The sequence below is a fragment of the Melanotaenia boesemani genome, chromosome 6, assembly GCF_017639745.1.
Source record: "Melanotaenia boesemani isolate fMelBoe1 chromosome 6, fMelBoe1.pri, whole genome shotgun sequence".
Taxonomy (NCBI): domain Eukaryota; kingdom Metazoa; phylum Chordata; class Actinopteri; order Atheriniformes; family Melanotaeniidae; genus Melanotaenia; species Melanotaenia boesemani.
The window spans coordinates 20,348,196-20,373,122 of NC_055687.1; the positions used below are offsets into that span (position 1 = coordinate 20,348,196).

Below are 24,927 nucleotides of genomic sequence, written 5' to 3' on the forward strand. Positions count from 1 at the left end.
AAAATTGTTAACACAATGGTTTAATATAATAAAAACCAAAACACTGGATGTCAATGCTACAGCTTTGTTGTATTAGTTAAAGACTCTAACAAAACCACTCACTTCTCTCTGACGTTCTGTGCGTGCCGTGGGTTGACTACACCAATGGGTTTGGACAAGTCTCTGAAAACTGAGGGGTCATTCAGATCAAGCGTAGTAGAAGTGTAGTCACACAGAACCCAGGGGAACTAAAGAGAAACAGAATACTCAGCTGCACTCTGATGCCTCCTCACACTGTAATTTCACCATCTTATCAGACATATCAAAAATCAGCTGTGGTGACAGAAGCAGCATACTTACCACCGGATACTGCGACAGGTCATTGAAGGTGCGTCCAGCTATGGTGTTCAGCTGCATCAGATACTCAAAGTTGGAGATTTCTCTGCACACCCATTTCTGTCAACGTCAACATCAAAGTGCATTCAGTCACAAACATGAGCAACTTCCAGCTCAGAAAAGATCAACTTCATATTTACATGTGATGTAAATAAACACCTGAGTGAGGCCTGATGCTTTTAGAAGTTCTTGGGGAGAGCGGGAGCCGAAGTAAAACAGATTTGGAGGTCGCAGCCCGAGGATCCTCGAATATACTTTATTTCGTACCTGAGGAATAAGAGACTTTGTTTCACATTATTTGAATTTAGTGCCACAAAATTGTTGATGTGTGTCAGAAGCAAAGGGTAAAGGTTCAACGCCCCCCTGCTCAACAATGCTTCTTAGCATAAACGAGCAGGCTGTGAGATTTTATTATCTACATTACATAATAAGCATATCAAATCAGATCAGCACATAGGTCTATGTAAATTTCTTTAAAGTTCTGTCAGTTAATGCAGATTATTGGTGCATTCTAAGTTCAAACACAATGGTAGGAAGTTATTAAAAACAGGCTGAGCTGAAGCGGAAAACTGTCTGAGATCAGCAAATTTCATTTAGTAAATGTTAGATATTATGTCCTATAGGTTAAGGAGGAGACAGACAATCTGGTTTGTTATCAGTACACAGTTCAAAAGCAAAGTATTGGTGCACTTGGGATAAACTACATGTATGTTTGTGGAGATATCAAAAGTGCTGAACTATACATATAGGTTTAGTTACCATTAAAAGTGCTTTTTTGGGGTGTAACGTCTTGTATTTTCATGCAAGTCAACGTCAAACCAGATAATTGATGTATTAGAGTAAAAAGAGTCCAAATGTTTAACTGGTCTGCTTGCTGTCCAGACTGAGTAAAAGATTTGCTACATGCTAAAAAGAAAAATTAAAAACGGAGGCTGTGAAATACTGAGAAGCTGAAATCTAAAACCAAGCAAGAATAGCAAAAACATTTTGTTGTTAAAGGAAAACATAATGCAAAGCATTAATAAAAATGTTTGTTCCAATTTTTTGTTCAAAATCTTTGCTACCAATTCAAACAGAGCATATATATTTGTGAAGAAACATAAAATCTCTCAAAGGTTTAAATGGTTTATAAACCATTGCATTCTGTTTTAGGTTATTTCACACTGCATTCTAAGTATTTTGAAACAGGTTTATAACCAAACATGCAAGGAAATAAAACTTTAAAATGGCATCACCTTCTTTCTGAAGTTGATAAAGTAGTGAGCCTGGTCAATAAAGAACAGCTCCAACGCTGACCGCCGCAGGTTGTAGCGCCTCAAATGAACCTCTCGCAGTTGAGAGAGGGGTCTCTTGAAATCAAACCCGATTCCTGAAGGAGGAAGATGTATTACTGACCTTCAACAGAACCCTTTGAAGAACAATGAGTTGTTATTTTCTGTCAAATATTTCTCACCCTCCTCCGTCTCCTCTTTCTCACTGCTGCCATCATAGAAGTACAGGTGATGTGTGGTAACCTCCAGACGACCCGGAACAACCGCCACAATGGTGATGAGCTCACAGTCTTCAGACAGAACCAGCTTTTCTTTCTGGCTCTCATCTTCTCCTTCCGCCCTGAAGGCATAGAAAAAAATTATAATAATAATCTCATTTGATATTTTTCATATTGTTTTCAGCAAATTTGAGAGATGTGATGTAGACATTTGAGACTTACTTGTTATCCAAGAAGACAAGGTCTTCTTCTCCCAGCTGATCATCCTCCATGTCACTCACTTTTGCTTCCTTAGCAACAGCCAATGGGATTGGTTCGGAGCTGCGGGGACTTTCAGCTCCTGATAATCACACACACACACACACAAAAACCTTGTTACAGTGAACCATTTTACTTTGAAGAAGAAGAAGAAAAGAAAAAGCAAACATGTCTTTGCCATACCCATGTTGTCTCTTAGGGCACTGGCCTCTCTGTGTGGATCATAGTTATAATTGGGTACGAGCTTGAGACGCATCTTTGAATATGTCTCTGCATTGGACAACTTCCATTTCACCTCTGACTGAACTCTGATATCAAACATGAGACAAAGGGAAAATTACAGTTCAGCACATTCTGGGGAACAAGATCGAGCAAAAAGAGTACTATACCTGTTGGCCCACGCTCCTCTCTCGCTGGTGAAAAGCCTGCGGAAAGCCTTCCAGTGCTGCCACACTACCCCCTGCTGGCTGGAGTTCTGCTTCTGCCAAATGAGGTACCTGTTGTTCTCACTGCGGACTCGCTTCAGGTAGGGGTCTATGATCGCCTCCTGTTTTTACAGTCAGACACAGCAAATAACTCATCTGGAGGGTTAAAACTGCATTTTGTGCAAGGAGTTAGTGATGTGAGTGGGGGACTGAGGCAGCAGCACTGTAGGTCTATTTACCTGAAACTTAGATTTGCTGTCAGATCTGTCTTTGTCCCGTCTAAATGCCGTACTCATCAGGTCATCAAAGCAGGAGTTCCAGAAATTGGACATAATGTCATGGCTCCTCCCAAATGTGTCCAGCTCATATTGTTCCATGGTGGGCTGAACCTGGAGGCACATTTAAGGGTGGAGGACATTAACAGAGCCGTAAACCTGTCATAGACTTACTCAACATTGTAATTCATCAACAATAAAACAACTAAGTGAACGAAACTAACATGAATTATAACTCGGATAAGAACTTGCATTCACTAACAATTTTCCTTTCTTATTTAATGTACTAAATGATAGTTAAGCAACTGTTGCTACTCGGCTGCTGTTTTCCTTTTCCTCCCACTGTTCAGAGGACACTTCAGGGTTTAAAAATACAGACATACACATTTGACATAAATATACAAAGTCTAAAAATAAACGTTTATGTTCTCTTAGTGTCTCTGCCTCAGCCAAGTTTCAAAATTGTGATGGCAGCCAATGTTATGCCACACTGGCTAATGTATCGCAAGATTTGTATATGCGGAGATAATCTAAACAAAACAGATTTATGTGCATGCACTGTCACACACAGCAATGATAGATATATACTTAGTGAGTACAGTGTGTCTGTTTGGCAACATTTCATACAACATCTCAGCTTCAGGTTCAAGCCTAAAGTGATCTCTGCCCATTGGTTAGCCAGACAATACATGGAAGTTTAGGCATGTGATCTTAATCAGTGATACCTTTTTTTAAGTTAGACTGTGCGTTAGATTTCTTTGCCACCTACTGACAGGTTAAAGTTTAGGTCAGGAAATGAGATGACAACAATCTTGTGTTTGACAAAGAACAGTGTGCAGAATCTGAAAATAGATGGTTGATTATACTAACTCACAGACAGAATAGAAGGCTCTCTAAACTCCCTAAATAATAGATAAATGAAAGCAATTCACTCCAGAGACAGACCCGCTGCTGGTAAAAGCCCTGCCACTCCAGTGTGCAACAATAAGCCTTCAGGTCCTGGGCAAAGGTGGTACTGCCATTGGTGATGGGCAGGTTTGGCAAGAGGTTCTGGAGGGTGATGGGGTCAGCATGCTGATCAAGTAATGTGCGTACGATGGGCACAAGCTGGGAGAAAGTCTCTGACTGGCTGCAGTTGGTGCCGTCCGTTACACCTTCTGGCCACAAGGGGGCACCAAGCTGACCCAGCAGGAAGCACACCTCCTCCCAGCTCAGACAGAGAACAGTCTGGAGAAGGCTGTGAAGCTTCAAATAGGCCATCACACACACCTGAAAATGGAAAAATAGCAAATCACTTAACAAGTAGGAGCTTAAGAATAAAATTATAGAAGAATGTTTTTCAAGTTCTGATTAAGATCTACATAAAATACAGAAAGGGGGCATTTAAGAGAAGTTTACAAATGATGGAGGACTGATATATTGTCTTTTTTTCTTTCTTTTGCACCAGAAGCCCAGCAGCCGTGGTGTTAGGGAGCAAATAAGTTATTTTATCTCTTAGAGACATTTTGAAAAACAAAAGGCTTTATGTGGAGTTACTTTACTTTGGAAATAAAAAACCAAAAACATATGATGAAAGGCCTAATGTTCAAGGCATTTATGACTGCTCTCTCAATCCCACAATCAGCACCAGCAGTCATAACTTAGAGCGAAGCTGCCCTTTAATACAGAACACTCCCTAACAGGAATGACTGCAATGTCTCTACAAAGAAATCCATAGAAGGCCTGGTATTTAAAAACTGTCTTTATCTAAGTGCACTTATCAATATAAATAGGTACTGTAAACCTCCTTAAAACTATCTTCTGCAGAAATCTATCTTTAAGTTGTTTGAGTTGTGAAAGACAAGTACAATGAAAAATAGTTCATGTTAATAGGTGGTGTGTATGACTGGTCCAGTTTTAGGTGCAGCTGACCTGCGAGTGCTGCTGTTGGATATACCCAGTGATGATACGCAAGCCGATCTGGGCCATCTCTTTCAGCTCAGTGTTTCCAGGGCTGCCAGGGGTGCTATGCCAAGCCTGTAACCTGTCCAGCAAGTTCACCACCCCCTCAAAGATCTGCAGTACAACAACAAGAGACTCAACAAGAAAGATAGACCTGTTTACACACCTTGAAGCAAATAAGTTATTTACCTTAAGGCACATTTAAATGGCAATTTTGACATAACCCACGCCCAACCTTGACTCTCCTAGCTTTTGTAACAAGTCAGTAACCTTTAACTTACTATTTAATAATGAAAACACCCACAAAGAAATCCAACTGCTGAAAACCAGCTTTTTTGTTTAGTGCTCTGAAACACCAGCTTGAATTACTTATCTAATTTAACAAAATATTTAATACCTGACATCATACAATATAGACTTAAAATTTTATTTAACTGGCCCAACAAAAGGCAGGTGCATTTAAATAAAAAAAGAAACTAGCAGTTTTATTGAGGGTCTTTTGTGTCAGTTTGATTTCATAATAATGTACTGAACAATTTTATGTATGACAATACAATTAACTGTTCTTTCGGCCTCCAGCTGAGTCACAACAGAAATCAGCTTTTTTTTTTTTTTTTATGGCAATACAGATTTAAAAAATAGATTTAAAAACAAAAGTCGCTGAACTGAGGTTTGAAAACTTGTAATTTGGTTGCAATTTGAAGTGAAAGCAGAAGACTCCAATTATTGGGCAGCCTCCCTTAATTGCTATGTGGAGTACTGAAGCCCTAATCATAGAGATGTAACTCTCTTCTGTGAACAGAAAAGAAGATGTGGAGGAAGAAATACTAACATTTTTACTTTTTTGGAAATGAGTAACTCAGTCACTCACATTGCCAAGCTAGCTAACATGTGACAACAAGCGGTTTAGCATGAACATGCTAACAGCTGGCTGTCTGTGTCAAATGGCAACAAAGTCTAAGTACAGGAATCTTTAAATCTCCCTGATCATCAGATTATGATGTTTTATTGTTTAATTAATACATAACATTGTATAGGTCATGCAAAACCCTTGTTGTGGTTTTGGAGAGTTTGTCATTTTTTTCTTGGTGGTGAATATATGTCAACTAGCAGCGAGAACCCAAGCTAGTGCTAACTGTATTCACATTATCAAACTCTTGAGTATTAAGTATATTTCCACCACACTGCTTTCAGTCTACACAGCATCATGAGAATATACACAGTATATTTAATTTTAATATACATTTTCAATTATTTTTATATACCATTTGGAGAAATCAATAGAAATAGGCCTAGTTGTATGGAGGAATCTACCTACATAATTTTGGATGTCTGTCTTACCTATTAGAAAAGAAATGTGGCAAGTTATTTTTGATATTCTGTTTCAGCAGAATGGACACAAGATTCATCTACAGCTAGAGGGCATCAAGATTGTGTTGATATTTTACAGAAATCAACACAATTGAACCAAAATATTTGGCTCTCCATCTCTTCCCCAAGTTTGTTATAAGACCTGGAGGGTTTTGGTGACTAACAAACAAACAAATGGCTCTTCAAAACTGTTACCATTATAATTTTGCTTGGTTTGATATAATACTTAGATAGAATAGCACATCAGACTCCATGTAACAAATTAAAGATTTTTTTTAGCACTCTTGTGTAAGTCAACCAGCTATAATAATATAAGAGCAGAGAAAAAAATCATGGACCCATTAAAATGGGCCAACAGCACAAGAAAATTAATCAGTTATACCTTTTCACTCCACAATGTTTGGTTGTCAGTACCCTCTGCAAACAGGAAGTCCTGCAGCAGCCTGAGGAGCCGAACCAGAATGGGACAGAAAGGCAGAGACACTCCCTGGGCATCCCTCAGGTCTGACAGGGAAGACTCCAGCATCATCTCCAAAAGACTGGAACACAAGAGTGACAAATAGATTTTGAACACATTGTTTCTTGATATTTAGACTTTGGTCAACACTAATAAGAGTATAGCTGAGTTTGTTTTTTCACTGCAAGACAGGCTCATAGTCTCTTTTCATTTTAATATCATGACTGACCTGCGTTTGATTTCATCAGGGGGGCGCACCAGCTGGCAGGAGGAGCCGAGTTTGGTAAGGACAGAAAACACCTGCCCCCTCTCCCTCCACATCACATCTTCTGCCCCCTCTGCTCCACTGCCGGTCCACAGCACAGAGAAAACTATGTTGGTTAGCAGGTTGCACAGCTCCTCCTCAGGGGTCTGCTGAAATACAGAATGAGGTATGAAAACAACAACAAAAAACAATGAAATGAAGTTCTGACACATTTTAAATATGTAGTTTGTAACATCAGTTAAATCTGAAGTAAAGGAGCAAAGATACCTGAGGATTAGACGTATTGGAGATTGTGTCTCCTGTAGGTGGGTCTGTCCCATAACTGGTGTCATCCAGCACATTGGACAAACTGGAGCTCTTCCTAGGTCTGAGTGGTGAAAATGGTTTGCAGTGCTCTAGAGGAGATGGTGTGTTGTTCAGACTCCCTGCAGGTGTATGTGTGCCAGACTCCCCCACCCCTCCTATTTCCAAATCAAAGGGTGACCCAAAGGGTGAGAGCGGCTGGTATCCTCTTCCCTCATCTTCAGGTCGAGATGAGGTAATATCAATTGCATTGGAGATAGAGGATGAGTGGCTCTCCTGATCTACTGAATCAAATGACTTGAAATGGAGGGAGCCCCTGAAGTTCTTCAACGGGCCTCCACCTCCGCTGGGAGGCGACTGGGATAAATCAGAGAATCCCTCAGAGATGTCCCGCTGACCGCCTTCATCCTCCTCTTCTTCATCTTCGATGTCCTGGGAGTTGCGGTAGTTAAGAAAGATGTTTGTTCGTGTGTCTTCAATGACTAGAGATTGTTCTCTGCGCAGCGGAGGTCGGTAGTTTGGCTCAAAGGAACTGTGGGTGTTTGAGTCTGCAATGCTGGCAGCATTGAATTCGTAAGACTCTTTTACATAGAGTTTGGTCAGAACATCCTGCCAGCCAGGCTGCTTGGCAAGCTGCTTTACATAATCCTCATTAGAGTAGATCAGATGAAACAGCTGTTGTAATTTTGAAGGGAACAGAAAGAGAGCTTGTTTGTGTTGCTTAGATTATACATTTGGTTATGATGAAACATTACATTAGAAATTTTTACTGACCTTGCGACAGACATCCAGTCGAACGGTGAGTTCAGCTCGATGGGAAAGACAAACCACAGCCAAGAGGTCTCTAAAATTAGGACTGGCATCTGTGGGACAGCAGAAAATGTGTAGTGTTTATGCATGTTCCCATTAATCAAAGCAGAAAGATGAAAAATAAGCTTTCAGGTGCTTTCATTATGTCATGAATGATTTATGTGTTTTTAGCTCCTTTGGCTGTACAAAGTTCTTTATTTTTGTAAAGTCTTGTTTTAGTGTCTTTGTAACTGTCTTATTGCATGTTCAGTTGTAGAATTTGCCGTCTATTTGTCATGTCATTAGTTTGTTTCTACTTGGTTTTTCAATCATTTTTTGGATTTGTGTTAGATATGCAATTCAGAATTAACTGTAATTTTCCTGCTTCAGCAGTGCACTGGGTTTCTTTATCTGTTTACTAGCCTGTTCTGTCCTATGTTTGGGACCTTCTTCAACTGTAGACCATTAGACTTAAACCAGTAAAGGTGTCAGCTCTAAGCATGCTCAACACTATGCATATTGATGCACCAACCTTTGATGGAGGCAGTGTGATGGTGAGAGGCTGTTGTGGCTTTGTACATTCTTCCACATGCTATTGGGGCCCCTTTTTGTTAAATTAATAAGGTGTTAAATTGCCAATACGTCTTGTTTCTTCACAGTTTAATCATCCAATTCAATAAACAACACCAACTGAGAGTCAATAGCAGAATAAGCTGTTTGTCATAGAAAATTTCATGAGTGCAACCCACATACTCGATCCTGCTGCTCATCTCATGAAGGCATTTTCCTTACAAATGTTGCACTATTTAAACTGGAAATAAACAGGCTGTCCAGCATTATAAGATTTATTACCAAGAAGCAATGTAACAACAATGAAAGAACTGACCAAACACAAATGTCCTTAAACTGTTTTTGCTAAGTTTAAACCTGTATCTTAACTGTTGATCAGTTGAGAGATCATTTCTTTGACCTAAAACAGTTTCAGCTCAAAGACCCGCTTGTTTCAGGTCCCTCTACAACATTTCAGCTATCAACACTTTGACTAAGTCATTCCAAAAAATTAGCTTATTTCTTTTTCAGTTTTGTAACAAAGAAACTCATGTGAATTACAATGAGATGTAGATCACAAACAGATGTCCTGGCCCAAACCATTATACAACCACCCCATGTTTCACAGATTGGATGAGGTTTCTTATCCTGGAATGTTTTTTTTGTTTCTCTCCAAACATGACACTTCTTATTTAAACCAAAATCTATCTACCCAATCTAATATCCAATCTATCCACACACATTTGTTTAGCTTGTCCATGTGAACTTTAGTAAAGTAAAAGAGTCAGTAATGTTCTTTGACATGAACACCTTTGATGTTCAATGTTCATCTGATGCTGGACTCACGTATTAACTTCAACTAATGTGAGAAAAGTTTTTAGTCTCTTTGAATTTACTCTCTATTCCTTTGTGAACTAGACTATTTCACTTTTTTGTTAGTGGACCACTCCTGAGGAGGGAAACAATGGAGCTGAATTTCCTTTATTTGTACACAGTCTATTTGAATGTGTATTGACAAATTCTTTAGAGATGTTGTCACTGTTTTCAGCTACGAAAGCACGAACAACTCTTTTTCTGAAGTCCTCAAAAATCTGTTCTGCTGATGTATTGTTTATTTGTTCAAAGTTTCACAAACTGGCTTTGATAGTTCTGCATCTTTAATGAAACCAGAACATTTGCATCTGATTTCAATGCCACTGTTTGAAAACTTCTAATTTCATCTTCTGATTACCTGCTTTTCCTTGAGGTTATATCTGTAATATAAATCTGTAATGCTGAGTAACTATTTCAAGCTTCTGTCTAAATAGCTTTATTAGGTTCTACAGCAGGGGTGCTCAAGTTTGGTCCTCGAGATCTACCATCCTGCAACTTTTAGATGCAACCCTTCTCCAACACACTTGAATCAGATGTCGTCTGCATGTCATTCAGCTCTGCAGATGCCTGGTAACGAGTCAGTCATTTGATTCTGGTGTGTTGGAGAAGGGTTGCATCTAAAAGTTGCAGGATGGTGGATCTCAAGGACCAAACTTGGGCACCCCTGTTCTACAGTATACATAGTTTTAGTGCCCTGTTATGTCCTGGCAACCTGTACATTGCATCTTGTGTAATAGCTGCTAGGAGTGGCTCCAATCTGCATTTAGTGTCAGATTTCATCAAGAGTTGTGGAGAATCAATCCATACCAAATTACAGTCTGATTACTAAGGTAGTCATTATGATGGAGATAAGTTTGACAGTTTATTCATTTATAGTTAAGGATGTTTTATTTCCAGCTTAAAGTCAGTGTTTTATTCAAAAGGTCAGATGTTCTATGTCATCAATCTCAGTTATTAAAGAAAAACAATATTTTTGTAATACCTGTAGCAAGGACCTGCTCGTACAGACAGCGCACAGTTGTCATGGTTACGGGAATATCTTCAAGACAGCAAATCAGTCCTAGATAGCCAAAATCCTTCAGCTTGATGCGCTGCTTGTTGCGCTCTGACACTTTCTCGCTCTTAAGGATTTTGTATAAAACCTGCATGAGAAAATTTGCCCCATTTTGATTATATAACACAAGGGAAGATGCACTAACATTAATTATTGTAATGACAAAGAGGTCAGATCTGTTTTCCTCACCCTGAATACCCTCTCTCTGGCTTCATCCCCAAAGGTTGGACTGAGCAGCAAACAGTACAGCTGCTCCACGCCCCATTCCAGCAGCACAGTCTGCACCTGCTCACGAGGAGGGCTGCTTCTCAACAGCTCATACAGCACATCCAAGGCCTTCACCACCTGATAGACAGTGGAAGAGCTGATAAATGACTAAGGATTATGGGTGAGGGATGATAAAGTTGTATTAAAAGGAGCCAAGCCAAACCATCAGACTACAGACATAAAGCTCAGCTAATCAGGGAGTGTTTAGCTCCTGTCTGGTAATACATTTTTACACTAAAAAGTAAAGGTCAAATTATTAAACTCCTTGATTAAAAGATCTATAAAACATAAGAGTATTACCTGTTTCTCTTCCCCAGCGGTCAGAATGTAAGCGAGGATGATGTGAAGCTCCTCTGGTGTGGGAGACTTGACAAAATCTTTCAGCAGGGAAAACAGTGATGTCTGAATGGTCTGCTTCTCATCAGATAGAGCGCTGCCATCTTTTTCCACACTGTGACCAGAGAAATTGTAAAGAGATGTAAATGAAACATTTAACCAACTCAGCTATGGTTTCATTTACTTTTGGCTGTGCACATCCTGTTGTGGAAGGTTACCTGTAATATGTCCGAATGGTATCCAAAATGTACTGAACTCCATATTTCCTCCTCATGCGCTGCTTGCTTTTGTTTATCACAGATGACAGGTACTGAACATGTGCTTTGAAAGAAAAAGAAAACTGTTTTCATCTCCCCTCAGGTTGACATTTAGAAATGTCAAATCATTATGTAAGATTGTGTTGAAGAAGTGCAGTCATTTTCAGAGTACTGAAATGATTTGCTTTTAATCCCTCCCACAGCCTGAACCTGAAGAATTAATATGTTCTATCTGTGAACTATTGTTCCTCAAGTTTCCTCTGGCTCCTTTCAGTCTCAGTGTGTAAACAACCAGCTTCAGCTGACATGAAAAGCTTTACAGGTGCATTACGAGGGCTGCTTGTGCCTTACCCAAACAAACAGCAAAATGGCTCCTAGTCCAGATGCGGAAACTGAAGAGCAGATGCTGGTAGAGTTGCTGTAGAAGTGGGCTGTTGCCCTCATTGAAGACCTGTTCAAGCAGCAGCTGACATGCCATTAAAACGTTCATGTCCATCATATTGCCCGGAACCTGAAGTAGACACAAATGGAAAGTATTTATTTATTTATTTATTCATTCATTCATTCATTCATTCATTCATTCATTCATTCATTCATTCATTCATTCATTCATTCATTTATTTATTCTGTTGTTTAGGCCTGCCTCTGTACAAGGACTTGTGTGGAGTTTATTTTTAGCTATAAATTAAAGCTTATGACATGCTCTAGTCATGTAAGTGCATATAAATCTTTGTCTGCTATGCATATTATGCATGTTTTTGTCTTTTTCACATCCAGATATGGACACCTCATGTGATCATTAGGACACAGAGTAATTTCCTTACAGGATGCTCCACCTTAGTATATAGTATATTGATACATATCCTGCTGGCCTACATGCATGTTTGTGCTGCACCCATCCAACACTTGACTGGCTGCAGCCATTGAAGATTTACTGTTATCAATAATGTAATGATGTTCTACAGCTACTTCAGTAAATTAGCTCTACTGTGATGCGGCAATGCTTCACACTTCCCTCAAAATTCAGAAAAACAGTTTTGTTTGCTGTAAAAAGGTGGAAGTTTGCCATTCGGTGGCTCAGTATCAAATAAAATTTAACTTTCTACTAGTTTGGATTGAAAGTTTGTCCAGAAAAAAACTGAATCTAATGACTTCTGTAATTAATAATTCATCAGCTGGATTAAAATTTTTCATGTAGCAATCGTCTGGCCTAAGAGAACCCTGCATTTCCATCCTAGAAGAGAAGGTAGAGGTTGACTACAGACACCTGGATGCTCATCTGGACAACATACTGAGCTGGAAGTACAATAAGAGACGGGGTAGGCTACTTCTTGTGGTGGCTTAGTTCCCCCAATTTTTTTTAAGATCTTGCATATTTTCTGTAAGTCTGTGGTGGAGAGTGGAATCTGCTATGTAACCATTTGGAGCAGCAGAATCAAAGCCAATAATGTAAAGAAGCTGAACAAACTGAGAGAGAAGGTGGTGGAGACTGATCTGCAAAGAGGAATATTGCAAAAGCTGCTCAAACAACAAAGTGTGTTTCTTCAGCTCCACTGCAACATGGAACAGAAGAGAATCCTGCCCACTGCTTAAAGCAAAGCATCAACACTTCACAACTGTTTGCGATTCTACATAAAATTCTCAAGAATTTGACTTTCAGTACAAGTTCACATGGTTTTTGTTCTTTTTTTAGCTCGCATCATTTGTTCTTGTTCAGAATGAAACCATGCAATCTGGAAAACTGCATGAATTCTCCCACACACACATTTGATACTGTCATTCTGACAGACCCCTGCTGTTTCACCAACACCCGACCCATTCATTACGCAGCAATTACACCACTACAAAGCAATGAAAAAGGTCAGATATTGACTTTCAGATATGCTTGTGGTTAGTTTCTGGGACAAGCTGACATGTGGGATACTCACTTTGCTGAGCATGGCACCTATGATGCTTGGCCCATGGCACTGCAACAGACTCTCCTGATTGACAGGGTGATGACGAATCAAGTTTTTTACCATCAGCAGAAAGGCAGCAATACTGTTTCGCTCTAGTCGGCCCTCTGAGAAAAAAAAAAAAAATAGAGCAAGACAAGGTTTATGATTTCCTGTGTTACCCACAGACATATTTGTGCATTACTAAGCACTTCATAAACAACATCACATCTCCACATGAGTCATATGTCAGATTATTGCTGTCACTTATGTCTATTTGTTCCCTTTATACAACTTTGTTACAGTTTACATAGATGTGCTGAGCTTCTGAAATGCTGCTCCTCCAGGAACTCAGTATGATGACGCTGATTCTGACAATTAGTTTTAATTGCGTAATCTTTACTATGTGTGTCTAGCAATTCCTGTTATTGCATCATGACGTGAACAGACTAGCTTACCTACAAATCAGCTTATTAAAACTGCCCTGAAAATATTTTTTTAAACAAACCAGAGAAAAGCAAAAATTTGTTTGTGATACTTTAAACACATGAAATACTCTTTACTGACTGGCAAATATTTAATGTACTTATGGATGCAGTTAAGTTTGTCTCAAGATTAAACTCTAAGATGAATGACTCCACCTCAGCACAAAAACAGGAGTGGTGTTTAATGCCCTTATTATTGAGCAACAATTTTGCTATGAGTACAAATGTTTCTAGAAACATGCATCTGCTGCTACCTGCTAAGTTAAAAGATCAATAAGGAATTAAAAGGAATATCCGACCTGCAGATTTGCTCAGAGGCAGCAGCATTGCAGCGGGGCCTCTGGAAGAGGTGAGCTCTGGTCCCAGCAAGTCTGAGGTTTCCTGACTGCCGTTGTAAACCTGCTCAGCCTCACACACCTGCTCGAGCAGAGGCAGCAAAACCCCAATACCTCCAACCACGTTTACAACATCCTGGAAGGAGGGAGGGGATGATTATTTATAATCTTCAGTTTAACCAATAATTTATTTTTTAATTAGAAATGGTGTTAACAAAATAAATCTGTCCAAAGAAAAGCAGCAAGACAGAAAAGCAAAGGGAATAAAAACACATAAATTTATGTAAGACCGTCACTGGTAAATATCTTAAACACATAGAATTGTACAAAAATAGAGATCAAAATCTTCCACATCTAACCTTAATGTCCCAGTTCACCACTCGGTGTCCTGTAAGTCTGCCATCATACAGGTGATTGGGTGCCAAGTCCAGACATATCTGACTCTTAAATGCCTGAAAAACACACACGTGTAAACAAGAAGAGCCGGTAGTGACAGAGCAATGCTGTGCTTGTGTTTTGCATTAGCTTCATTGAGTCACCTGTGGAGTGTAGTAGAGCAGAAGCTTGTTGTTGAGATCAGATAACTCTCCATCCGGTTTGAATAAGGACACATGATTTGGGCCTATGACAGAAAGCCATTGAAGTTGTAAAATTGTGCAAATGATATGATAATGATGAAAAAAAAGAGAAAAAATAATCTTTGTTTAACATATGAAAGACTAATCTTTCATTACTGGGGCACTGTGATTTTCTTCACAACTGGTGTGAGCATTTGACTGTGGTGAATGAGGGTTTACCAACATTTGCGCTGTAGAAGAATGTGACCAACCTGCAGCATGTAGAGCTCGTGCCTGGGTGAGATGCAGAGCCTCGTGGCAGATGAAGGCAGTGCCCAAAAGCCCATCCAGAGATGTGGGTGATCCCCACTCTGTGTCCTGTAGTCCAGCTGGGATGGTGTGCACAGGGGAGTCTGCCAAAGACCCCCAACGGCCTCCTGCAAAAGAAGCTGGGAAGGACTGGGAACGGATGAGAGAAGGGGCATGGCTAGGGAAGGCGAATTCAGGAGATGGACAGGAAGTAAAGGACATGGGAAGGTTTGGAGAGGTGGTGGTGGTAGTGGTCCGGTTGCCAGCAGAGCCGATGCAGCAGGAGGTAAAAGGCTGCAGTGTCAAGAGAAGGGAGGCAGAACAAGTTAGATGGACTGGAACATTTCAATGAAACAGGCAGAATACATCAGACCATGGTTTCTCTTACCTCACTGAAAGATGGAAAACGAAGTTGAGCAGTTTTACGCTGTTCTCCATCTATGTAGATCGTTACCAGGTTCTGACCAAAAGGACGGCGGCCTGGGATGTGAACAATAACCACTGAATGCTGGAATAAGGATGATATTAAAGGTTACACACATTTTAAATGTAGCTCAGGATGAATAAAAATCAATAGAAATTTGGTATACACATCGATTTTCTACTGAATCAAATTTCATGTGAGCTAAATGAAGACAAATATTGGCCAGAACCTGCCATAAACAGGTCCACACTCACCCAGCATGAGTCCGCTAGTGGATACTCTGGCAAAGCAACAGCCATGTAGTCTTTCTTAGTGCAAACAGCCACCACCAGCACACCCTCCATGGAAAAGAAAGCTTCAAGTCCAGTTCCACTTGCTGTGAAGAAACTTTACAAAAGAACAGGTGTTTGAATATAAAAGCAGACACCAAACTTGTTATACAAAAATGTGTCAATTTACCTGTAGAGTTGCTTCCTGCGAGGTCCTTTTCCCATATCATGCTGGCTCCCCATGCCAGAGTTGACAGGTTTTCGGTTGTTAGAGAACTCTGAGTGATGAGATGGGAAGTCCATGTTGAGGCAGAGCCAAGCGTGAAACGCGAACCCACTGCCTGGCCAACGTTGGACTGTTGGCACCATGATACCTGCCATAGGGGGTGTAAGATCAAAATATTGCAAAGCACTGTCCTGGCCTTCTCTGGCTGCCATGGCTGAGAGTGCACGTATGATGCGAGTACAGTAAGGGTGCACTGTCCCCATTGCCACACCCCTGTCCTGATCCACCCTGAGGAGCCTTAGGAGACTCTTCAGTTCCTCTGGTCTCAAACACAGAGAGCCCAAGTCCTGCAGGAGGCCCAGCAGGGCATCTGCACACTGCCTGTCCAGACTTTGGGGCTGTGAGATCACCTGCAGCAAAGCCCCCACCATGCCCGCTTCTACTGCCACGGTGCGACAGGACAGAGAACCGCCACATACAGTGGCCAGCCACTGGGCCACGAGCAGCTGAAGGTCTCTCTGACCTGACAGGTCAGGCAGCCACTGCAGAAGCAGCAGCAAAGGCTGGTCGTTGCTGATGCCTAGGTGATGAGCATGGGCATGTTCCCCCTCCACTGCCTGGACAAAAGACAGAGAATGAAGATTAAACTCAGACATGGTGAAACAATGAGGTTAATTAGGACTAACACAATTTTAACTGGAGCAGGGTCCAATAAGAGAAGCTTGGCTTCTAATATCAGTGCACTAAGGGGGGATAATGAGAAAATCTGGGTTTCACCATGTTCATCAGCTCTTGCAGCAACCTTTTGGTGGGTTGACCTTGACTTTTCAACACATCAAACAGCTGGGAGTAGCCAATCCTCTCCTTGAAAACCTCCTGAGAGGAAGGGGAACAAAAATAGGTTGGAAAAACCTGCTCTACAGGGATAACTACAGCAGCTGGCACACTTCCACTTTTTTCAAGTGGAAGTGTGCTTTCCAACATGAACATAAAGCAGCTTTCCTCATCAGCTCATTTTAGCTGTTATTGTTAAGGCTGTTAAGTTACATTTTAATAAAACATGTTGGAAAATTGAAATAGGTGATGAAAAAACAAAAAGAGCCTTACCTTAGCAGAAGGTGAGTTACTCATTATAGCTGTGAGGACGCCCAAAGCATGAACCGTAATACTGTCTGATTCCTTCTCCCATACCTACATAAAAATATGGAGGTGCAAAAAAAACATGTATTGTCAAGAGCTGACAAGAATGTCAAATGCAAGTAACTGGAAATAACTGGCTGTACAAATATATATATATATATATATATATATATATATATAAAAGGATTTCTATCCTGGTTATCTCTAAAAGTGCAAGAGGAAGTACACCCTTATTATTGCAGTAAGCTGGGTCAAAGTAAAGTGAATTGCTGCACCAGTCACCAAACAATCACCTCTTTGTTAATTACCGATAGGTTACAGCATGCAAAAACCAAAGCCAACCATTAAAAGAAAAAAAAAAACAAAAAACAAAAAACAAAAAAGAACTGAGGCAATCCCCAGTTATTGCTGGAAATGAATCAACATCAAGCTCCAGGACATGAGCCAACCAGTCACATGGAAGAGCAGTAAAAATAGGAGGAAAAGCAGGAAAGACATGCACTGAAAAACAACCGTTGCATGCAGTGATAAACACAGCCTGCACTTCTGTTCCAGTGTTTTAAACAGGGAATTCAGCCTATAATTGCTGTGATACAAGTCCATATATTCAAATTGAACCAAAAATTCATGTAAAAAAAAAGGTGCTTAGGCAGTAGGTGGCTATTTGATGAGCTGATATGACAAAAAAATGGAAAAACCTGGTGGCAGTTATCATGTCTAGCCATACCTGCTTTATTTACAAGTGAGTGTAAGGCAGACTTCCTGCCTAAAGCTTCCTGTTTAAATAGCTCAGAGCAGTTCACAAGTGGAGAGAAGGCTGAGTTTCCTGCCAACAGACCAATAGCAACACTGAATGGGAAGGAAAGTACCTGGTCCATTTCGACATCTGTGAGTAAACGCGTGGTAAGGTCACACTCAACCTCACACTTCGGCCTACGCCTGTTGCTCTGAAAGAGCTTCAGGACACACAAACACACGAAAGCACACCAAATCACACAAGGCACAAAAAGGACAAACAATTAGACCAAAAAACAAAAAACAAAGGCATCTGAGAGAGGCAGAAAAGACAGGTTTGATGTTGGTCTCTCTACAGCTGCAAGAGGACACAATTAATAAAACCATGAGCTTGAAACAATTGTTGAAGTACGATGTTTTAAAAACCGAAAGAGGTCTGATGCCAGATGTGGCACCACTAAAAGAAGAAATGGAGATGACATAACTAAAAATGTGACAGACAGACACATGTGGGCTGGATGACAGCAGGGCAGATGTGAATAAAAAAGGAAACTGACACATTTTTGATGGGCAGTAATCTGACCTTGCTGTTCTGAATCAGTCTGAGGATGTGCTCAAAGCAGTTGTTGTTGAGGAAGACCGCCTGCAGGACTGGTCTGTCAGAGCACTGCAGGATCTCAGGAACAGCAGCTAAAATTGTCAACAGAGGAGAAGTTGACTCACCACATCTATTGAACATAATTGATTTTTTACTTCTATTCTGATTCAGAGACATATAAAAAGAATTGTTTGTTTTGTTTTTTGTTTTTTTTAGCTCTGCTGTAGTGGACATGCTCTTACTTAACATTTGGCTTTGGAGCAAAATCAGGCTGCCCTCCCAGTTCTGTTTGTCTTCATGTCCAGTGATGAGTGGTCTGTTCCAGTTGAGGAGCAGGAAGTAGCTCTCTAGAATTGTCCTGATCTCTACTTGCCGCTCCACGGGGCTGCTGGCGTGCAGAAGATGGATCATCGCTGTCAGGCACTGCAAAGTAAGCCGCGGGAGTCTGGTGCTCGTGGGTTCAGGGGAGGATCGGCAGCACCATACCCGAAGTACAGAGAACAGGTCCTCAACAGACTGAGGGCTAGTGGAAAGAAGACCATTTTTCTAAAAAGAAAACAAAAACAAAACACATTGATTTTCTTGCAAACTATTTTAATGTGCACATGTTGTATAATGGTAACAGATAAAGACTGCAGACCTTTCCTCCACTGATCACAGCACCCTGGAGATGAACCAGTCTGAGTGTGAGGAGCTCTGGGATCTGCTCGCTTTCCTGTAGACTCTCTGTATCAGGAGAGTTAATGTTATATAAGACATAGCAGAAAACAAACACAACATTGTTTATATCATAATTCGAATGAAAACAGCATTTTTACGTGTAGCCTTTTTAGACCTTTTGCTGCTTTTGCTAATGAATGCTGGGACTGACATCAGTCTCTTTCCACTTTGAGTAAAACAGTGTCTAAGTGGATTACTAGTACATAAAGTATGTACTTCAGCTGACCTCAAACCTACTAGAAATATATTGTAGCACTGAAGAGGGTTACTACAAGCAGAACTTGCCACTGGAGGATTTAAACCCTGGCTTGTACAGATTTTCATTATTTTCAATTACATTTTTTAACATATCTGAACAGCATTTGAAACATGTGATAACTACTATCAGTTTTTGATAACATGGATGTATCGTAGTACGTCACACACACACCATGAAGCAATCAAACAAAGTCTGAACAAAGTCTAAATAATAAAACATGTATAAAATTCACTTTTTTAGCAAATTTCAGGCAAAGTCATGCAGCTAATTATTAAAAATAAAACCTTGTGGTGGATTAGATGAGCAATAGGTTTAGTGGAAATACCCAAACATGTCTCCACTTCACATTTCAAAATGATTGGGTGACTGCAAATTTCTGAAAATGACATATTCTTTTAAAACTTGTGTCTTATGAAGTCGGAACAGAATGACATTGAAATACTAACAGAGAAGAAGGCAGAAAGGAAAACAGACCGGCAGACAGTTTTGTGACGAGTTGATGAGTGATTTGTCATGCGATGCCAAAAATAGGCTTTTTTAAAAAAATGGGAAAAAGCTCAGAAGAGCTGAAATTTGAAAGCAGAAGGCCAGTGGAGCAGAGATGGAGGTGAATTAAGAAATCTAGTTGATGTGAGGTTGAGTTGGAGTAGTTTAGATATTTAGGAGGTTTAAGTCGGCCTTGGTTTTTGGTGAATCCCTTCTAGTTGAGAAAAATAAAGGTGAAGGGAAAGAGAGCAAAGAAGAAAAGTGGCAGTGAGACGAAGAGAATCATGGTGAATAAATGAAACAAGAAGAACAAGTTCCAAAACAAGAACAAGAAGAAAAACAAACATTAAGAACAACAATGCTCCTGCAACTGTACCCCTTGAACCCTTATAAATATGTTTTTGACTCAGCAAAATTCCCTCTGCAAACCTTCTGTTTCAAAAAGAAAAGTCTCACTAATTGGCTAAGTATTACATAATTAGCCCTTAACATTTCCAATAAAAGCGTGTTATTCCAGCATAATCCTTCTTAACAGTGGACATTCTGAAACTTACCCAAAATGAGATTTCCCACATGGCTTACAGATTAACGTTCGTTGATCAAACTGGATTCTGTAATTACAAAATCTTGGCCTAGTGATGGAGACCTGATAATTAGATGCTGCATAATTAGGTTCTTAACCCTAAAAAGTAACTTGACTTGACTGGAATGGACTGTCAATTTCGAGATTTAGAATATATAAATAATAATTCAAATGTTTGGGCAGTGGCAGGAGCAGTTTGATTCTAGTGGTATGTGAGGCCTGACAGAGGTCAGAGTAGTAGCAGCTGAAAGGGAGTTTCTCACCATGAAACAGAGCAGGCAGCTCCTCTGGCAAGGCCAGTGGGGAAAACTTATACTTGTTCCTCTCCAGCAAGCTCACCTCCTCCCTGTAACAGACACAAAGTCTTAAGTCACCACACTCCCACCACACCTCGTCAAGTCTGCATCTGCCACTAATACTGCTGGATCCAAACATGACTTGACTTCAAGTAAATTGTCAGCAAAATTAAAAAAAGATTAGGTATTACATATCAGAGAAGGTTTGGAAAGATGTTAAATGCATATAATAGCCTTTTAGTCTCTGTATGACTGAATTCCAACTCCCACACGTTCACACAATCTCTAGTTTAAAGCAACAGACACTCACCCTGCCAGCCGTCTCCTCCATGTCTGATAAGGGTCAAAAAGACTCTCACAGAGCACAAGTCCATACTGCACGACCGTCTGCAGGCACGACTTATCCCCTTGTCCCCTTTTTAACTGTACAAATAAAGGAATAAGCTTAAATGAATCTGTTATTCATCCTCAGCACAGATACATCTGCTTTAACATCCTTCAACAGGCAACAAATTCCAGAATACTGAACGAAAGGTCAACAACACACCGACCTCTCGTTCAGTCTAAATTAGATCTGTTATTTCATAGTGAGTATGTCACAATATATACACTAGATAAATCTAGTGTTGGTTTACAGTTCCTTATACATTTCTGTGCATTGCATGCATTATATATTGAGCATGCTGGGGAGGCAACGCTCATTTTAAATCACTGAACTGTTCTGTTTATACGAGTCTTACCTGCTCCAAACAGAAATTCAGAAGCTTGATAGTTTCAAAAACAAAACTAGGAGTCTTTTCAGGGTCAATGTTCTCCATATTCCTACAAGATAAAGAAAAAAAGAAAGGCACTTGTGAAAGCCTAACAGATCCTTACCCAATAAGGCAATCTTAGGTATAGAAAGGACAAATACACTGACTGCACAGAGAGTAAGAAACTTTCTAATTCTTGAGTTGAATGAACTTTGCACAATCTGAATTGCAAGTCCTGGAAAAGTAATAAAAAAGTGAAAAGTGATAGAAAAAATATCTTATTCAATTAATAAACAAATGGAGAAAAAAAGAACATTTTGATTGTCTTCTTATTGAGTAAATGATCGTTTTAAACAGTGCTCATGTACCACTGTGTTGCATCTCCTCTTCTTGTTTTTTTTTTTTTTGGTTGTTTAATTTATTATTAATTTTATTTATCCATTAAAAAACAATATTTTTCTATTTGGAAAGAAAGCTTGCAATTGTTGTCACTCTGAAAGTGAAACATTTTCTCATTCTCAACTGACCTAATATTTTAGCAGCCAAACAATTTTGGTTTCCTTTGCTGAGTTTCTTTTTTCTTTTTATAATGTACCCAGCATTTCCAGTAGGTGACCGGTCTGGACTGTAAACACCTGGAACCTTTTACAGCCATGCTGCTGTAAGGTGCAAAATGTGGACTGGCATAATACCAAATAAGTTCCCCTGAAAAAAAATATAATTTGGAAGAGAGCATGTGTGACTAAACACCATCATATATCAATGAGTAGGGTTAGCCCTTGCCGCAGCATTAGAGCCATGTGCTCTAACATCACCCCTCATCCCTCATGCTTAATTTTTGAGCTGATAAGCTAAACAGTCTCTTTCCACTTCACAGTGAGGGATGTAATTCTGATTTCCATAAATTTCTAAAAGAATTTCAGAATGTAATTTATGTGAACTCTATATATGTTTTTCTCTGCATCACAGGATTTTAACCTGCAAGTGTTCCTGAGGTCAGAAACATGGTTTTAATGCTATTCTGTCTGATGGCCACAGTATTTTGTTTGTTTGTTTGGCTTTGTTCCTTGTGTAAGAGATTTCTCTGGAATTGTTGGTATCTTTTAATGATTGACAAATGAAACATGCATTCTGTTATTATTTCATGCATTTTTACAACTTTTTTGAAAATGTAGACTTTCTTCAGTGACATAAAAGTACTGTTATGTCTCGGGGAACAACCTGAATATTGTTCAATCCCTAAAAAAATTATGTCAAACACTTTGGGCTGTGCTATCTCACCTGCAGACAATGATGAAGAACTTGATGAGGAGCAGTGGGTGAGGGGTGTTGCTGTTGAGCTCGGTGGCTCCTGAGAGGTGGAGTGCACTGTGCCATAACTGGGTGCTAAGGAACACCAGAACATCTCTAGGGAGCAAGGGAACCTCTGAGCTGCTTTCCTCCAGCCTAGAAGATGGGAAAGGGTATGGAAAGAAACATGTGAAGACAGGGAAAGGGGAGGCAAAAGGTCTATGATAGCAGCTGTGCAATACATCACTGCAAATGCTGAATGCAAACCAGTGGCTGTGTAAATTATCTGAATGCTACAACTCACCTCCGTGGTTCCAGTGATTGCACATCAATGAGCCTCTCAAAGGATGCCACAAATGCCTCCAGCCACTGTTGGAGGTAGCCCACATCTTTCTGCAGAAGGGTGGGAAAGAACCCACATGAGTAGCCCTTACATCTTAAGGCACATCCTCAGTGTTGATTAACAACACAGTGGCTGAAAAAGTATTTTTTAAAACAAGCTCTTTGTCTATGTTTAGTTTTCAGAACTTAATAAAAAAGATTCTAAGTTAAAGTGTGACATACTGTGGCTGAAAAGATGGCAGTGGCTAAACCTTTTGACCTGTTTTTGTAACAGGATGTTGCAAAGAGATGCACAAGAGGAACACATGAGCCAATTCTTTCCTTTTTTCAAAAAAGAAATAGAATCAACACATTCTTGTATTTCAAGTCCTGTTCGGTCATAACCCAGATGCAGCAGCAAGCACATGGTAACCTCTGACATTATTCCTGCATAAAACAGCTCCTAATAGTGTCATGTGAGACAAGGATGTTTATATACAATGATTGTTATCAGAGCTTCAATCAGTCTCTGCAGTGCAACATATCCTGCCACTCTTCCCTCAATACATAAGTCTCTCGCTCTAACATCAGACCAAACAACACAGGCCATAAAACAAGCTGATCAAAGCTGAACTTTCATTTATCAAAACCAAGTTTAAGTTCGGTGGGAGAGTAAAAGATCATTAATGAGTCATTGCAACTGTGAAAACTACTTGACATGTTTCAAAGTAAAATTACAAAACTGAATTGCAGAAATGTCCCCTGATACGCTGTGACGGAACAACATGAACATTCACACGAGCATGCGACTAACCACCGTTGCTGATTTGTGAGAGAGAAGCTTTTCAAAAGCAAGTGGCGAGAAGGAAAACATGAGCTGTTTCAGACAGACTTACTCACTGTTCACAAATAACACATAGAACACAGCATATGGTACAACAATCCAACAGGTACTTCCCTTAAACCAGCAAGCAAACAAGTCATAAATGATCAGTGTTTACTGAGGCTGATGGACTAAAACTTTCTGTACTGTGCAACACACATACTTTAGTTTCTTTAGTGCTCACTTTAATCTGCAGCTAACAGTCACAGCTCCTCCACTGCAAACAACTGTGAGAAAGAACAAGCCCAATAAAACTAAAAGTATCTCTTCTGCATTAATGTTAGAAGTTTCTTACCAACTGGCATTGACTAATGTGCCAGTCCATCTCTCATTGTCTGAGTTTCATCAAGGTGCCAGGTTCTTGCGAACCCAGTCTCAGATGAGTCCACAGTCAGCAGCTCCTCATCGCTCCTGACCAGCACCAGCGTCTGACTCGATCGCCTCCTGTGTCCCACCGTCAACCAAACAACCAGGAAATTACATGTCACTTTAAGTGAGGCTTATTTCCTTCATACTCTGCCTTCTCGTTAAACCCCTTCCTCTTTTGGTTGCACTGCTCGTTGTTAACAGAAAGGAGGGAGGCCTCAATAAAAACTTCCCACAGCAACAGTAAAAAACCGGGTCTACTTTATGCTTTCTAAATATAACAACAAAAACATGTTGCAGAACAAACAATGAACTTTCTTCTGGCTGACAGTGTTGTACACACACAGACTGCATTGTTATGGGTTTAAGCTGCAGTCTTAATCCAGTTAAAACACTTGATACAATCACATCTTAAACTGCATTTCTAATTGGAGACTATTTATTTCACATGCTGTTAAATTGACACTGTAAGCACTACATGCAAAATCATTTGGAAGTGGCAGTAAAACTGAATTATCAAATGAACAGCTGAGGAGATGACAGTGTCTTTCTGTTTGGAAACAGCTACAAGCATTTTACAGTATATTAACTGTACTAGATTATAGTTTACTTCTGTAGAATAACTTTTAATTTTCTGTCATTTTTCATTATTTGCCTACAAATCAATGAGTGCAG

The 24,927-nt window shown here is 40.0% G+C and overlaps 1 protein-coding gene across 4 annotated transcripts in view; it reads right to left on the reverse strand.

The window, feature by feature from the left end:
* The window catches only part of nbeal2 (neurobeachin-like 2), a 38,454-nt gene that overhangs the window by 7,498 nt on the left and 6,029 nt on the right, over window positions 1-24,927 (reverse strand). Inside the window, exons 1-40 of one of the 4 annotated variants that reach the window (XM_041987021.1) lie at window positions 24,182-24,320; window positions 22,987-23,075; window positions 22,674-22,838; window positions 21,381-21,462; window positions 20,951-21,063; window positions 20,608-20,690; window positions 18,937-19,022; window positions 18,539-18,842; window positions 18,282-18,388; window positions 17,833-17,919; window positions 16,931-17,014; window positions 16,601-16,699; window positions 15,788-16,440; window positions 15,583-15,715; window positions 15,293-15,412; window positions 14,868-15,198; window positions 14,578-14,660; window positions 14,398-14,490; window positions 14,003-14,174; window positions 13,213-13,346; window positions 11,636-11,795; window positions 11,246-11,348; window positions 10,992-11,142; window positions 10,614-10,769; window positions 10,353-10,512; window positions 7,934-8,022; window positions 7,124-7,834; window positions 6,821-7,005; window positions 6,517-6,673; window positions 4,734-4,877; window positions 3,768-4,091; window positions 2,787-2,936; window positions 2,512-2,669; window positions 2,306-2,430; window positions 2,087-2,204; window positions 1,829-1,986; window positions 1,611-1,744; window positions 535-642; window positions 340-435; window positions 103-227 (exon numbers count right to left, since the gene is read on the reverse strand). In XM_041987021.1, the coding sequence (XP_041842955.1) occupies window positions 103-227; window positions 340-435; window positions 535-642; window positions 1,611-1,744; window positions 1,829-1,986; window positions 2,087-2,204; window positions 2,306-2,430; window positions 2,512-2,669; window positions 2,787-2,936; window positions 3,768-4,091; window positions 4,734-4,877; window positions 6,517-6,673; window positions 6,821-7,005; window positions 7,124-7,834; window positions 7,934-8,022; window positions 10,353-10,512; window positions 10,614-10,769; window positions 10,992-11,142; window positions 11,246-11,348; window positions 11,636-11,795; window positions 13,213-13,346; window positions 14,003-14,174; window positions 14,398-14,490; window positions 14,578-14,660; window positions 14,868-15,198; window positions 15,293-15,412; window positions 15,583-15,715; window positions 15,788-16,440; window positions 16,601-16,699; window positions 16,931-17,014; window positions 17,833-17,919; window positions 18,282-18,388; window positions 18,539-18,842; window positions 18,937-19,022; window positions 20,608-20,690; window positions 20,951-21,063; window positions 21,381-21,462; window positions 22,674-22,838; window positions 22,987-23,075; window positions 24,182-24,211 (6,560 nt within the window). In that variant the 5' untranslated portion in view covers window positions 24,212-24,320. Of the gene's footprint in view, window positions 1-102; window positions 228-339; window positions 436-534; window positions 643-1,610; window positions 1,745-1,828; window positions 1,987-2,086; window positions 2,205-2,305; window positions 2,431-2,511; window positions 2,670-2,786; window positions 2,937-3,767; window positions 4,092-4,733; window positions 4,878-6,516; window positions 6,674-6,820; window positions 7,006-7,123; window positions 7,835-7,933; window positions 8,023-10,352; window positions 10,513-10,613; window positions 10,770-10,991; window positions 11,143-11,245; window positions 11,349-11,635; window positions 11,796-13,212; window positions 13,347-14,002; window positions 14,175-14,397; window positions 14,491-14,577; window positions 14,661-14,867; window positions 15,199-15,292; window positions 15,413-15,582; window positions 15,716-15,787; window positions 16,441-16,600; window positions 16,700-16,930; window positions 17,015-17,832; window positions 17,920-18,281; window positions 18,389-18,538; window positions 18,843-18,936; window positions 19,023-20,607; window positions 20,691-20,950; window positions 21,064-21,380; window positions 21,463-22,673; window positions 22,839-22,986; window positions 23,076-24,181; window positions 24,321-24,927 lie in introns of those variants that run through there. The other 3 variants (XM_041987020.1, XM_041987019.1, XM_041987022.1) reach the window with 3 other exon arrangements.